This window comes from Anarhichas minor, unplaced genomic scaffold (genome assembly GCF_050575085.1).
Source record: "Anarhichas minor isolate MPS153535 unplaced genomic scaffold, ASM5057508v1 ptg000067l, whole genome shotgun sequence".
NCBI classification, from domain to species: Eukaryota; Metazoa; Chordata; class Actinopteri; order Perciformes; family Anarhichadidae; genus Anarhichas; species Anarhichas minor.
The window spans coordinates 1656535-1673019 of record NW_027466513.1 but is presented as its reverse complement, the minus strand read 5'-3'; the positions used below and the strand labels follow the sequence as shown (position 1 = coordinate 1673019).

General features: G+C 41.7%; 1 protein-coding gene across 1 annotated transcript in view; it reads right to left on the bottom strand.

The window, feature by feature from the left end:
• Positions 1-16485, bottom strand: part of LOC142934284 (protein kinase C-binding protein NELL1-like) — a 202048-nt gene that overhangs the window by 34008 nt on the left and 151555 nt on the right. The window contains 1 exon segment of the mRNA XM_076078797.1: positions 10709-10831. Coding sequence (XP_075934912.1) covers positions 10709-10831 — 123 coding nt within the window.

Genomic DNA, 16485 nt, shown 5'->3' with positions numbered 1-16485 from the left:
CAAATTCCTAAGTAATTTTATGACTCGGCAAGAGTAATGTTGCCATTTTGAGTTTTCATGTTATTTAATACAAAATCAAGTCCGATGAATCCCTGGATTTTTTACAACAGTACCTGAAAACAGTTAACCCGAGCCTTGCTTTCATTTATTGGCCATAACTCCAATTGCTTCATTGTCAGATGCTGCGACAAAGTGAAAACACTAGATTAAAAAACTATCTTCCTCACAAGATTTTCTCATTGTAAGTTAAAAACAAGGAGAACACTAATCATTATCCAAACTGTCAGTAACATCATTTAGAAGTCCAGTGTTGAACTACTGCTGATGTAGTACTTGCATATCTGTTCGGAATGAGCCACATCTCATTGTGTGAGTGACTTACTGTTGGCACACAATGAGATGTGGCTCATTTGCTTCCGCGATACCGAGCATGGATAGCGAGCAAAAAAAAAAGCCTAAAAAAACATGACTCTGAATACTAAACCTGTCACTGTCGCCCTGACAGACAGCTCATGGAAGTGACGGAGGACGGATGAGAGGTGGGGAATAGACGGATGAAGGGAGGAAAGAAGGGTGGTGAGATGATGGCAGTGACAGCTGCGAAATCTGCAGTAAAAGAAGCTGCGGATGCAAAGTGAGTTTGGATATGCACGTGTGCACATGTGCACGTGCAGGTGGAAGCCCCATCAGGCGGAGCAGCAGCTGTTATTACAGGCAGTTGGTGAGAACAGAAACCGTCATATCATCCTCTAAGGAGAGATGGCTGCCGTTTCATTTATTTCACTTTGCCAACACACAATCATCTCAACACACTAACCTGTGTTTCTGCCTCTCTGACCTCTGCGTTAACCTCTTCAGTCAAGCGGCGCAAATACATTTGAGTTCATGAGCCATGTTGGAAGAAGTATTCAGATCTTTTGCTTGAGTAAAAGAGTTCCCGTATGTAAAAGTCTCTAAGTATTATTGGAATAATGTACTTAAACGGTTGGATTAATATCACTGATGCAGCGACATAAGCAGCATTTCAATGTTGTAGCCGGCTGAAGCACAACTAACTCCAGTAATTGTATATAATGTTGGGTTTGATTAACTTTTTTGTATTTCACGAGCTCATTATAGGTTTTTAAAATGTTACTCTAAAAAGCTACTAATACTTGGCAAATAAAATATACTGAAGTAAAAGGATGAAAGCAGCATAACACTTAGATACTCAAGAAAAGAACGTTGTGGTTATCTTTGTAGACTCTTTATATTTTGTCGTTGGGATTCTCTCCGTCTGCGAGGCCGAGTTCCCACTACACAACCTTAGCCCTGATTTTCCACTCGCCAAGTCAATCCTGCAGTGTGACATCAAGACTCCATATTACAAGACATGACGTTGTGTCTATTGTTATCTCCGAAATTCACACTATATTGTTAAATATATATATAAGAATAATTTGGATTTTCTTGGTTCACTTTCTGTTCCTTCTTATTTCCAGCGGCTTTCTTGTAGGCAAATTGATATCTCAGAGTCTTCCTTTGATGAGCTCTGTGAGTGTTTGTTGTGTCTGGTCCTCCAAATTTCCTGCTGGCAGAAACATTGCACTAATTAGCCAAATAAACCTGATATCAGATTCTAGTAAACACACACACAAACTAATGAGGTACTGCCTGTCGTTCTCTATGTATCTTTGTTCATGTGTTCTTTATGGATATGAAAGGGGAAAAAATAAATGAAGCAATGGATCCTGACTGAAATATCAGCTTGGACAAAGTGACAATGAATATTAGTAGACAGTTGTATACATGATGCCTCTCTCTGTGTCCATCAGTTCATTGGTGGATGGCCGGCATAATCGATTAACTGATTTCCCAGTTATTCAATAATATAATTCATTACTATATTTTTTCCAGTGATTACATTACAGCTACTGGCAGGGAGGAAATAGTGTTAGTGTGAGACACATTCAATTTCAGCAGATTTCTCCTGCAGGGGACTGAATGCAAACCGTGGTCAGTATACATCAGGGCGAGTTATTTTGCCTTATTGGCATAAGCTCTTTTGAACTGGTGGCAGAGGAACCTTATCCCTTTAATGCAGAAGGTTTCAAAGTCTGACAGTGTTCAGTGTTCACAGTCGGACAAATCTGAGGCAAGAGAAGAAGTACAATGTTGCCTTGGAGTCAACTGTGAGCTCCAACTCAAGCCCTGTTTTCTTAAGAAATATGCGTTTACATTTTGGCCAATCAACCATTAAAAGTAGCTTTTACCAGCTCCTGTTTGCAATGTACCTATGAATGTGAACGTGTTTATTTTAAGGCAAGTTCTGTATAAGTAGCGTTATGGGATCACTTTTTACACTAATTGCAGCTCAGGCATCACAGCTTGAGACTTAATGTTTCTGTGTTTAGGCGGCCAAGTCAAGTTTCAAAGACATGCAAGTCAAGTTCTCATTTTTTTTAAATCTAAATAATGTTGCTACGTAGTAAAACCTAGTAATGGATAAAGTTAAATCCCCAGCAATGGCTGTGAGTAAACATTATCAGGCTACACCAGCTTAAGTTTCAAGGCGTTTTTCTAGTCAAGTATTTCCTCTACTGTTCTATCCGTTGTTTATGTGTGTGTGTGTGTGTGTGTGTGTGTGTGTGTGTGTGTGTGTGTGCCGCCTGCAGCCTGCCATAAATCAGTCAGGGCCCACAGATCTGAACTAAAGTGTTTTGGAGCCTGGAGCCTCTGGGCTTTGTGCTTTTCAGTCCCAGTTGAAACCCCGTCTGTGTTTGAAACCAGGTTTTTTTTTTTTACACCACAGCTATGTACCAGGTGCATTTCTTGATGCTATTAGTGCAGGCTGCAAATTAAATTCCTTATAATTCAGAGGACGACGAGGGTAACACATTTGGTTCAGAGCAAAATGTGTTTTCTCTGAATTTCCAGTTGATTGGACAAGGGAGAAGGCATCCAGAGACAGGAAGCTAACATGAGACCGTGAGCACAACTTTATCAATAGATGAACTAATACATTATTTATCATACACACACATCCAGTGGTGTACACTTGTTCCTATTGAGGCAAATATAAATATATCAGATGAAAGTTGTCAATTCACTTTCACAGTATATGAATACAGAAGTCAACAAAGTCCTGAAGCTATTTAATGACCTGAAAATGGGGAGAAGTGTTACTGCATTAAAAACTAAAGTGATGACGGCAGGTCTCATCAGAACATATTTATTTTTTTGGGTGTTTTATGTTCTTATTAGAATAAACAAGCTAGATTTTTTATTTCAGTGTTGACTAATGAATGTTTTCCTTTATGCGTTTGTCAAATTACATTGTATTTGTTAGGATGTGCTGTCTTTCAAGTTTTAAGCAGGCAGCAGCCAGAAATTTGCTGATGAAAATAACAAACAAACTATTGTTATCTTACCTGCAAAGCTGTGTGAGGACGTGCTATTTTTAATATTCTGAAAATAGGAAACAAAGGCTGAGAGCATGAAGACAGTACTGTTATGAATTGTTACTGATGTGGTCTGCTCATTGTGTTCATTATGATGTTACTGTACATGGAGATAATCCCCCAAATAAAGCCGACACAAAACATCTACTGCCGTTGTGTCTTGTAGTCTGAAGACTATTGTGTTTTCTTTACTGCAGATCCAAATGAAAACTGACGTCAGTGATGTTTATAGCAGATACCAATGCATTAGACAGAATACTCGCTGATGGAAAACATTAGTGGTTAATGTAGATTTAAGTTGTCCTTTGAGTAACTGATGCAAATCCTTTCTGGGTTTTCTAAAGCCAGGACATTGCATTCATCAAACCCTCCGCTGAGTCTGTTAAAAAGCCCATTTCAGAAGATGTGTTTCGTCGCGACAATTACAGAAAGCTTACAGTGGAAGTGCTTTTATGGGCAGTTTGTCTAATGGTCACTAAATGCGGGCTTACAGCCAAGTTGAAGTTCTCATTTCTTCACAAGTGCAGATCACAATTTTGCATTTCCTTTTTCACCTTGACAACTACAAACTGTTATTTCATGACAAACAGTTCAATGTTGAAAGAAAGGTATATTCATATATATCACAATATCATTAAAATATACACTTGATATATGATACATCATGAAAAACTTTCTGTCACGATATCAGTTCAACAAAGGATCCAAACGCAGAAACGAGTTGAGGAGCAGCAGGTTCAGTACATGATGTAATGAAAAAGGAAACTTACAAGTGGAAGTGTAACAACAGGCAGGTGGTCGGAGATTATCCAAAACACTATGAATGCTGAACACCGGGGGAAACGTAGACACCGGCAAACTAAAGCAGACGACCTGGCACCGAAACAGGGAAACACACTGACTGCATACACCAGAGGCTAATTAACTAATGAAACACAGGTGTGGTAGAAAACAGGCAGAGCCAAGACAGGAAGTAAAAAAAAAAAAAACCACGACACCAGAGGGGAGTAACTTCCAAAATAAAACAGGAAACCAAACTATTCCCCAAACCCCAGGACCATAACATTTTTAGTGCTTGTGCAGATACCTTCGCGTATATCTGAAGCATTTTGTGGGCTGCCAAGATCAAACAACAAGTGATTCAAGAAACCATTCAGATCAGAGTATCTCCACCCACTGCTTGAGAACTCTACCTTTGAAAAGTCGCACCATATTCTTCTCGCAGTTGCTGACCGAGCCTCTGTATTTGACGCGTTGGGAGAGAGAATGTGCTGGCAGTGTACATTAGAGAGTCTAGTCTGTATTATTGTGGTTTTTGCCCTCCTCTCTGTATCACACGGCATCACTGACAAGCATCTCCAAGTTAAACAAAGAGCACTTTTTTCACAGATTTAATACTGCGCTGATACAAGACTGATTGAAGACAAAAAACACCACGGATCAGATTGAGGACAGCATGCTACATTCCCGCCTCGTGTATTAAATTACATTACAAGTGTAGAGCTGAACACAAGCGAGGATATTCTCTTTGCTGCACAGCAGCCACATCTAACAGCGGGGAACGGACTAAAAATAATTGCCTCAAATGATAATTGCTACAAAAGCTTCAAAAACAAGTAGTGTTTTTTTTTTCCCCCACATTTGCAATTAATCATGGCTTTCAGATACTGTGGTATTCACCCAATTAAATGTTGTAAAACACGGTGCCCTCTAGCACAGAACTGCACAGCAGAGAAGCCGCTTAATGTGTTGTTCCTATCAAAAAGGGAATGAAGGGGAGCAATAATTATGTAAACAGAAAATTAAATGCTTCAGACTTGTAGGAGAAATGGAGGCTAAATCCAACACACCCACTTCTGTTTTCACCTCCCTGCAGCAAACTCACCCCCCCCCCCCCCCTCCCTCTCTCAGAATGCCTTAGCCTGGGTTTTACTGCTCGCTGTTAGCTGGTTGCAACATGGCTCCTCTGTGATTAGATCCAATAGCGAGATAAGGAAAGCACGAGTCGATGCTTTTGTCCTCTGCCCCGCTGTTTAGACTCGCTACTCAAATCCTCTCTATTTAAAACCCCTTTGTCTATACAAACCAGTCCTCGGGAATGAAACGGACCATTAACAAGATTAGCTCACTCATTCTGCTGCCGACAAAGGCTCTGCAGTGGGCTGCTGATCATTAGGCAGGCAGCGGCAACAATGCTGATCTATAATCTTACGCCTTGCTCCGATTGAACTATTGTGGCTTATGACATATGGCATAATGGGAGACTTTTGTTCTGCACAGGAGAATTGCAATAAAAATAAAGGACGAGAGAGAGGAAGGGGAGGAAGAAAGAGTAAGTAAAGAGGGAGTCTAACCCCTCATTTTCTCTCACTTCCAGTCAGCCCAGACAATCAATAGCAGTGGAATGGGGTCTTGAGATCGAGGCCTGTCTTCATGTGCCCCTGCAATCATCCCAGTTACATCAGGCAGACAGGGGGCCAGCAGCGGGCCTACTAGGAGCTGTGTACTTGGGCGGACATGGAGCTATGTATGTGATTACCAAGTGCGCTAACAAGCTGAGTTTCACCAGCGTATTTGTGTGTGAAATTATTGACTGAGAAATCTCCAAAGCATATTCAATGAAACCTCACTTATTTAGATCTGACGGAGGACAAATATCTATTCCCTTTTAAGGTCCAATAACAATGAAGAGATTTGAAGTCCTCGGAGTCACAACAAATATAAAAGCTCTTTCTTTGTTAATCCATTCAAGTGTGGCAGTGGAATAAAAAAGAAACGAATGTTTGCTTTCACAGCAAATAAGCTATTGTCACTCAAGGGCGCTCACCACCTGTTTAGCTTTTAACACGTCAAGTTTATCACACCCTTTTCTTTAGGCTCAGAAACACGATTTCGCCTCGTCGAGTATGGAGTCATTGCTCGCGGCTGGCCAAACACACTTTTTCGCCTTATTAACATTCGCAGGGACAGGCTGCGGAGCTGCAGTCGCACTCAGACTAATTCCCTTATTCCTGAGAGGGCCGCGGTGATGTATGAGGGGAATGAGATGGGAGGCACAGGTCGATTGGCCAACACCGTCGCCATCACACGGTAATGAGATCTCAGGGGGAGGGGGAAAATAGAGGCCGATTCCTCCAACCCCCAGCTTGCATCATACTAATTGGCCTGAATGGGATAGGTAAGATGTAGGAAGTTTTAATGACATTATTAAAAAATATAGAATTTCCTCACCTGCCTCTGACAAATATCATCAGTGAGGAGGATTGACACTGTCATGTGTGGTTTCCTATTTACTTGGCTCAACATCAGTGGTCGACCTCGCTAAGGCTCTCAGGGCCGAACGGGAGTAAATACCCGCAGTCAGGTTTCCGATATCTTGAGGAGAGTCTTCCCAGAGGTGCGGGGGCTGTTACAGCAGCAGATTCATGTCCATGGCTCTGGGATGACATCACGTATGGGTGTCATGTTCAGGCGCCCATATAGTGCATTTCATATTCCTTCATGGACGTAAATGGAGTCTTTCCACCACATTTAGTCATTTCCATGTGTTTATATTCGTGTAATTCACATTCCAAACATTGTTTGAGACATCTGCCTCTCTTGCTGCTCTGTTCCATCACATTTGCATATTGGCTGTGACTTCCAGAGTAAACAAATGTAGAGGTAGCGCTACCTATATTGTCTGCAAGTGTGAGTGTGTGTGTGTGTGTGGCGTGAGCCTGGAGACAATCCAGAGGTAGAAATTGTGTGGAAGGCACTTTGCAAATTGCATTGATCTTTTTCTAGTCCTGCCACCTGCCTGTGTTACAGAGGCGTAGAAGGGGGGGGGGGGGGGTCGCTCTCTATCTTATGCACACCCACTTTTCCTTCGCTAATAACTGGTATGACTGACATGCTTTCCCGTGTCCTGTCCTTCTAATTACATCATTATTAGTCATCACAGCGATGAGCAGCAGTGCGGATACAGAACGGGACTTAACGAGTGAGAAATCACGGTGAAACATGGCAGGGTCAAAAGTAACCGTGTTTGCATTTGTACCTGTGTTTAACGAGTTGTGAGATGATCGAAATATCTAACAGGCGCTACGCTCAGCGATCAGAGGACCAGATTTTGGTTTTGAACTAACTTTTGGAATTTGAGGGCTGCAGTTGTTTAGTGTTGGTGGAACCAGCACTGAGATTGATTCATCTGGTACGTTGGCTCCTTCACAGCAACTGATATCCCATGATTCAACATATTTTGCCAGACGTTTTTTAGAAATCATGTTTGGAATATCAAAGCCTAATTAAGCTTAATGTTACTCCCATCTCTTGGACAGCGGCCAAGCATAAGCACACAGTCATGAAAATGACATGAAAGGGCTTCTTGCAAGCTGGTGGGATCTCTTTCATTACAAATGAAGCAGTGGGGCTGCAAATCAAACCGTTACGTTATTAGTGCAGACTGAACTTTGGCATTGATTGTTTGGGGAGATTCTTAGTGGTGTTAATTAAATTATTCAAATACATTCAAATTAAAATAAAAGGTTAACTCATTTTAATTAGTTTGGCTTATAGTTATAGTGTATAGTGCTTTGGGAGTTATTTGATCAGTGGGAAAAAGGATGCTGCCACTACATCTCACATGCTTCATGAGGAAAGGAACTGTTCAAAATAGTCAACACTAAGCATTGTAACCAATATGGAACTAGAGATATAATCAACTATCAGAACACAACTTTAATCATCCCTGTTATCCTTTCTATGGTGCCATTTTGGACAGGTGCTTCCTAAAATAGAGATTGTACCTCAGACTTCCTGGTTTCTTAGACGGAGCTTTAGAAAACATACAGTGTGTTTTCTGTCCCTTCATCCCACTGGCTCCACCATAAAGCAGGCTGTTAATACTCAGGTGGACAGGGGACTCCAAGATGATTCTCCAGCTGTGATAATGGACCCCAGGGATATTTGCAGTACTCATCAGGGAGCTGGAGCTTTGACGCTCTTCTGGCTTCTAGAAGCTGCCAACGCTCTAACGAGTCTCCTCAGACTCCAAAAGGGCCCTAGATGGACCGCTATCGACTGGCCTGCTTCATCTTCCCTGAACCTGCAGACTGTCCCACTGCGGCAGCCTTCAGAGCAAATATACAGTACATGGCCGATTGGACACAGGGTCTAAAGCGGGAGGTTGTGTGTGTGTACATGCAAGTGTACACATCTAAGAATGTCGGTATGTAAACAGCTACACAGCCCTCACTGGCATTCACACTAACATGGGGTCACACAACTACAATAGAGAAACAAATGTCAACGCAAGCTCCCAAAGTGCTTTTTGTGTAACTGGTAAACAAACATAAATATAATTTAATGTTTGTTTTATTTTCCTTTCACATTTTATTGTTCAGTTTGATAAAGGAGTTGTTAATCACAGTGCAGCTTCCCCTGAATGGGAAATCATTAAATGGCAATAAGTCTCTCTTGTTGTAAATCTGTCATCAGATAACATGCGCTCACATGTTTTTTTAAGGATGACATTTTCGAATTGGCCAGCCAGTTAAATTGGCTAGTTTGTGCCAATAGCCGATGTTTATTGGCAAAACATCCGCATTGATTGTGAAATTGTGAAACCAAGTGATATTTTAATGCTGCACAGAATCTTTCAAAGCTCACTTTACATGGCAGAGCAGGCCTGTTTTCAGACACATTTTTCCAAAGCGGAAACTTTGAAATTGATCAGTATGGTTGTTTGTCCACAGGGAGTTCAGTTTAGGCAACAAAACCACGTAGATAGTTTGGGGGAAATGAGCGTCGTTGACATGAACTTGACTGACTAACAACTCAAGTGACTACCGCGTGACTAACGACGAGCGAGTGTCAAAAGAGTCACGTTTGCATATACTTCACATGGGCATCACACCTTCAATTTTGGATAATATACTTAAAGTTATGAAATATTGCTTTAAAGGCGCTATATTTGAAATTCAGAGCGTTATAAAGTATTTGTAATGTAAATATATAGTGGCGTCCTGCGCATGAGAAGGAAGTCAGTCTCCCTCAGGTCGGTCAGTGCTCCTCAGCGTCTGACACCGACGCACTGAGCCGCTGTTAAGCGTGAGTATGCGGCGCACCGGGCCTGCAACCAACTCTAATGTAAAATCACCCACGTCCTCATCACGTGCTCAGATCAACTGACGTAGTATGAAGGGATAAATAGTTCACACAGGGCGGGAGGGGTGGAGGATGGGTGGAGGATGGGTCAAACAAACACCGCACTTTTGTCCAGGAGACTGCTGTTCGTGTCCAGTGATGAATAAAAAGAAAACGTTAACATTTTGTCACATCGGCCGTTTGATACGTGACTCTTCTGTCACTCGCTAGTCGTTAGTCACTCGCTAGTCAATTGAGTTGTTATTCAGTCAAGTTAACGTCAACCACGCTCATTTCCCGAAACTAACTAAGTGGTTTTGTTGCCTAAACCGAACTTTCTGTGAAAACGGTAGTTTACAAAAGTGACTGTAGAGGTGTACGTAGAGCGTATATTAGGAGCTTAGGAGCACTGCGAAAGAAATTAGTAAATTGGATATCAGTCTTGGTGGAGGCATATGATAAAAACGAATCAGAAAAATAAAAGTATTAAAATTACAATACAGTGTGAGTCACATACTAAAGGCTCCTTGTTAGCGCTGAAGATTACATATTTTTTACAGAGGATATCTTTCCTAGATGTGTAAAAAATGTTTGCCAAATGAATGCCTACTGCACGCTATGTTGAGTTAAGTATCCATGTCAGAATGTATTCATTTTTGTTGATTGAAGCACTTTTCCACCCTGATTTAATCACTGGCTGTCTGTTGGGTCTATGCAACAGCACGAATGGATGCTTTTATAAAGAGATTGGATTTTTTTTACATGTACATACATATTGTTCAACTGTAAGTGCTGCATCTACACACTGCATGAAATCATTTCCCATTTTCGCTCTCCTCCCTCCCTCCATCTGTGATACTGCGGGGCCAATCAGGTGAGTCACCTGGGCGGGGTGACGGGGAGCAGGGTATGCGGTGAGGGGGAGGAGGCACACATGTGAAAAAAACAGGCGGAAACTGCTCTGGGATCAATTCTCATCATCTCTGTGGCAGCTGCTGCCTGGTTAGGTGACGTGAAGGAGGCGTGAACCAGACCGACCATGATGTTACGGAGCAGAGGATCAGCCACCATCAAAGGGTGTGGAGGACGGTTGGGGTCTGTATTAGTGTGTCTGGAAGGCTGTTCCAGGGCCAGGAACTTACCCCTGCAGATGGTGCCGTTGCCCACGTAGCCCGGCTTGCAGGTACACAGGTGTCCTCTGATGGTGTTGGTGCAGATGGCGTTCTCATCACACAAATTTTGGCCGGTGGCGCACTCGTCATGCTCTGAGGGAGAGATGAAGAGAGAGACTCCACAGTCAGAATAGTGTGTGTGTGTGTGTGTGTGTGTGTGCTTGTTGTGTGAAAGATGGAGATGTCATTGAAAAAGCTCATTTCATTTTGAGCTGAGCAGCCATGGAAATTCAACTGATGAGAGGGCAGTCAACAAGCTAGTTGGCTGACAATATGAGGTCACAGCTGAGCTTTTCCTCCGTCAACAGCCAGCTTTCTGAACGTCCATGTTTCCAAACACCAGGGCAGCATGGCACGTTCATAGTGGATTTGAAAAAGACTCTGTAACATGAAAGTTACTTCAAACAATGGCCAAAGGCACAGCTGCTTTTTCTAGCCTGGATTTACTTTAAAATCATCAGGGGGTAAAGGTGTTCACGGCTGCATTTGATACATGCCAGGTGTGCTGACTGATTGCTCAGTATCAGCAGTAATTAGCCTAATGATGTTGGCTCAGATACTGGTGACAAGTGAGACAGAAAAAACATCAAGGAATACATCAATGCCTATCATTTACGAAATCATATAAACAAGTTGAGCTTTCTAGACGCAGGGGTCCAGGGATTTTTACACCTGGAAATTGAAAATGGTTGCTTTAACTTTCTCAATTTGTCAGTAAAAGGCTAAATATGGACTCCAAGTTGCTGTTGAAAACCAAAAGGCCGCGGATGTGAGCGTCGCAAGAACCGTTGAGATTTTTGATTGTGTTGACAACACGAGGCAAAAACGAAAAAAAAAAAGCTCAGTTATCGTCCCCTTGTGAGTAACACAGCTAGGAAACACAACCCTGCAAAACCTGCTCAACGTGATCGCAGCTCTTTATCACAAAAATGTAAACCAAAAGCACGTTTCATAAAAACGTTTCCTATCAGCCTTGTGTAATGCTTGCAGAAACACACAATGACACGTGGCTGTGAAAGGATTGATCAGGAGAGGGCAACAAAACTACTTGGTTGAGGATAACACATCATTCTAACTACCACAACAACGTAACTTCTGTAAATAAACAACAACCACCCTTAACTGGCTTACGTAACTAACGTAACATACATACAGCCAACGTTTATTTTTGGTTTCACACGGGACATGAACAGTGGCCTCCTAAATGAAAGTCCTGTGTCTGTCTGAACAAAAATGGCCAAATTCAACGTATCCGTGAGTCGCAGAAACGTACAATGCCTTTTTTCCGGTCGACTGGGTTGCTTGTGTCAAATATAAACTCATTTATTTTACTGATTCAGCACCACAGAGGGGGAAAAGGCACAAGAGTCCATGAGCTTTTTTTGCTTTTCATACATACTTTCAGGGATAGCTGATTAATGCTTCCGATCCAGATATAATAACTCGTCAAAACAATGTAACATTACACATTTCAAAGCAGTTAGCAATGCACATTTAGCCTGTTTAAAAGGACATTAATAGCTGCAGTGATGCAAACTGAACCAATCGCTTAGCAGATAACAGCATCAAATAAGCTCAGCTATCTACAGCTGATGATGGAGAGTACTGCAATTTTGGCATTTCTCTCCTTATCCTTGAATTGAAAGTAACAGGGTCCTTCATGGGCTGGTTAGGCTCTAGGACCATAAAACTGAGACTATTGCATTAGAAATAGAAAACAGTGCAATGTCAGCAGTATGAAAATATGTGGCATAAATTTGTTTCATTCATGAACTGCTGACTCACTAATAACTTGGTGATGCACAGTGCTGTATGTACTGTAAATGTTTGGGGTCACTGTTTTATATTCTACTGGGTACCATGAACTGCTCTTTTCATATTTTTGCTGTTGGCTCGAGGTAAGACGGAATGAGAGGTGTGTTTAGTTCTGCAGGCGGTGACTTTAGCTTTGCTTTCCAGCTCTTTGCTAAATAACCTTACATTTAATCAAACATTGGATTAAATGTAAGGTTATTGGCTGCATCCGCTGAGGACCCATGAGAAAGTTTAAGGAACTCTTTCTTTTTTTGAACATCAAAAACTGAACCAGGTTCAGAAACATGTGTAGCTTGGATTCACAATGAATTAAAACACTGAGCAATGTTTCCCAGTGAAACCACGTTCACACTCGACACAGAAGTGCTCTAGGTGCGGGGCTGGAGCGTAGGAACCTTTTAAAGGTATTTGCAGCAGACTGAATGGCAGATTTCATGAAGTGATTAGATTTAGATAAATTCCGTAAATAATAATTTTGCCAAAATATGGCCAAATATTATCTTCCATTTTGCTTCTGTGATAAGCTGTTCCCCCTTTTCTATGTTTGCTTACGTTGATAGCAAATGGAAAATATAGGAAGCTAAGGTCACTTGTATTTGGTCATATTTTGTTGAGAACATACTGAGGATACGAGTGGACAGCAGTAAAATGGATTATGCTTCAAGAGTAGTTTGAGTATATATGGACATTTTTTTAAATTTTGTTTTGAAAGTGTGTCTGTTGGAAGTCATTTTAAGTTTTGTGAATCCTCATTTAGAAATCAATCAGAACTCTTGTGCTGGAATATCTGGCTCTGGTTTGTCCATTGTCAATTAGATTTCACTCTGTAATACCAATATCAACTGGAATAATACAGTTTTTAGCTGATTTGTAATTCCTGAAATTACCACAAACAAAGTGGCACACATCGAAACTGGTGCCACCGAGGATCTGCAGCCACAGGACCGTTTCCATCTTTGAACGTTTAGTAATCCAACCTCGTCCCAATACTTCTATGAATGAGGCCTGACAGTTCAGCTGGACTGAAATATACAGTGAATGTATATTTCATGAGTGTATATTGTATACAGTGAATGTATATTTCATGAGTGTGCAGGGTAATTGAGGTAATATCTAAGCTGCATGCAAATGACCCAATACATATAACCAGTTACCAACTGTAGCTGTAAGTCCACTGTTCAGCACTGCATCAGCCTGTGGCAGCATGCTAATGACACCACAATCAACATGTCATGCAAAACAGTCTCCTACATGTTCCACTAATGAGCCCCACGCTGAACGATCCTAACACGTCAGCTCTGGATTTGACCTGAGGCCAACACAACCGTGCATAAGTGGCAATGCGCAATTAAAGAAAAAAGGAAATCAGATGAAAAGGAACACAATTATAACAACATGAAATATTAATTGTGGATCTCTCTCGGTTGCTTCTAAATATGAGATTAACTGATTTGTGGCAACGTGTTTATTGATTCAACACTTACTGCTGAGCTTATCAAACTGATTGAGCTGCAGTTAATGCATCTTCTCAATTAGAATCTAACATGATTTTAGATGATTATAAACAATACATTAAAGAGCAACCTTTGATGGTGCTGCGGTGGGGATTTACAACAGATCTGCACTGCAGCAGTATCGTTTTATCAAACCATGAACTGTGTCTTTAAGTGCCAGTCAGGAACTGGCCTGAGGCGGCCTCCACTTGCGATGTACACACTCGCTCAAACACACTCCTCATTAATATGCAAACGCTTTTGGTGGGAGTCATGACTAATACATTCCCCGTAATTAATGAGTGGTGCTCATGGAGCCCCGGAGCCGCGAGGAGAAATTATTTAGCTTTTCTCTTCCCAAGGATTTCCTCCCCACGCCGATCTGTAAAGTGGAGGTAAATGTCAACCGCGCTGGTGGGATGTGTGAGAGTTTATGTGAAAGGATATAAAATGTGGGCTGCATTAATGGTAGAGTAATAGAGGAAGAGTTACATTATCAAATATTCAGTGTGTTAATGTGCTGTGAGCTGATGGAGGGGAGAGCAACACAATCAAAACATTGACGACCATTGCTGCTTATTAATGCTGTTTAATGTCCGCTGGCCAATTTTAAATTATAGAGTTGGAAGTATAAACGGACAGATGCAGTGGCTGAATTGACGGATAATCAGTGAAAGTGAAAAGCTGCCAAGCTGTACAAGCAATAAATCCCTCCTCCAACATGCTTGGGAGCCACATTTTTGTGGCGGCGCAACAGCCAGCGCAAGCAGCACTCTGACCGTTTGGTATTTTCCTGCCCTTGACAAGAAACAACAAACAGATGGCATAGATACACGTTCACATAATCGACTTGATTATCACTTCTAACTGGACCATCAGAAGTGTGTTGTATGCGTCGATCATTGTTCTATCTTTCTTCTAAGATATGAACGTGATTTCTGATTCCCTGGGTTATTTATTCAATTCCAATAGATATCATTTACAATCCTTCCATTTGGAGTTCATCAAGTCAGTGCGGCTTTGTATATCAATAGGATTTGTTTTCTTCTGACCAACACACACTGGCCATTAGAGAATCTGCATTTTAATGCGCCTCTACACTGGCTTCAAAAAGCAGGACTGAAAAATAAATCACAGCTCTCACAGATTAATAAATGAAACATAAACCATCAGAAATGGACCAAATCTACTACTTGAATTTAAGGGGTTTTCAAGTTGTTGTTTTTCCACAAGTGATGAATGATTGTGTCAATGAAAAGATACAAACATTGACAGTAGTGAGCTCAGTGGAGACAACAACAGCCCCGTGTGAACACGCTGCCCGTCACTTTCAGGTTTGGTCTTATTAGTAATGATTATAAAGGGTGTCAGGCCCGGGCATGTTGAGGTGCCCCCCCCCCCCCCCCCCCCCCCAAAGTGCTATGCTAATGATGCGTAATGACTGATCATCAGGACCACGGACAGCTGCCGTCACACTCAGAGTGGCCTCTGCACTGTCAACACACCGGAGAACTCAGGGTAATAGGAGGATCGGAGGGGTTTATTTCTCATTTCATGGAATTAATGACAAAAACAATATGTTCCTCACCAGTGAGGACAGCACAGAAATAGAGCAGTGACTCCACTTTAGTGCTGAAATGTACACTTACATTACACACGGTGCTTCAGATTGAACACAAAATGCCTTATTTACAGAGAGTAAAAATTAACTCACAAGTTTGAATTCTAGAGTTGCTTTTGTCCTCCAGTGTATCTTCTTCGCATTTTGTTTCTGTAGGAGTGTCTTAAAGCCTCGGGGCGAATGCTAATTTTCCGCTCAAACTGAAACATTTCCAATGCACCGGCAACTATTGGCCTCCATCTGCACTGCCAAGAGGTACAGCAATGAACTGTGTCCACTTGTCTCTTCACATCGACTTTGAATAAATCACAATGCCTGTAAAATGCACTTCATGTTCAGTCTCGATTTAACACCAAAATAAAATAAGTATGCTTGTTAAAGTACGGTACTTAACTACAATTTTAAGCAACACACTAAAACTGGATATGGGTCTTCAGCTTTATACCTAGAACCACCTGTGAAAGGTTCCACCCAGAACCCCCTATGAGAGGTTCGACACAGAACTCTTCTATAGTGTAGTGGGTCCACCCAGAACCCTCTCTGGAGGTTTTATCTGTTACGTTTCCACCTTCTAAGGGTGCTAACAAGAACCCACCCCAAGAACCCTTTACGATTCTCAAGGATTTCCTCTATAACCTACCCAGGGTTCCTCACCAGGCTCCTAGAGGGCCGGAGCTGATGTGGTGCAGCGCAACCCACAACCGTTCTCGACTTGATGTGCTTTATTAAAACAAAAATAGCATCACAATATAAAACGAACTGTTGTATGAGGATACGTTGAATTATGACATTTTGTAGAGTGTGTGTGTCAGCGTTGT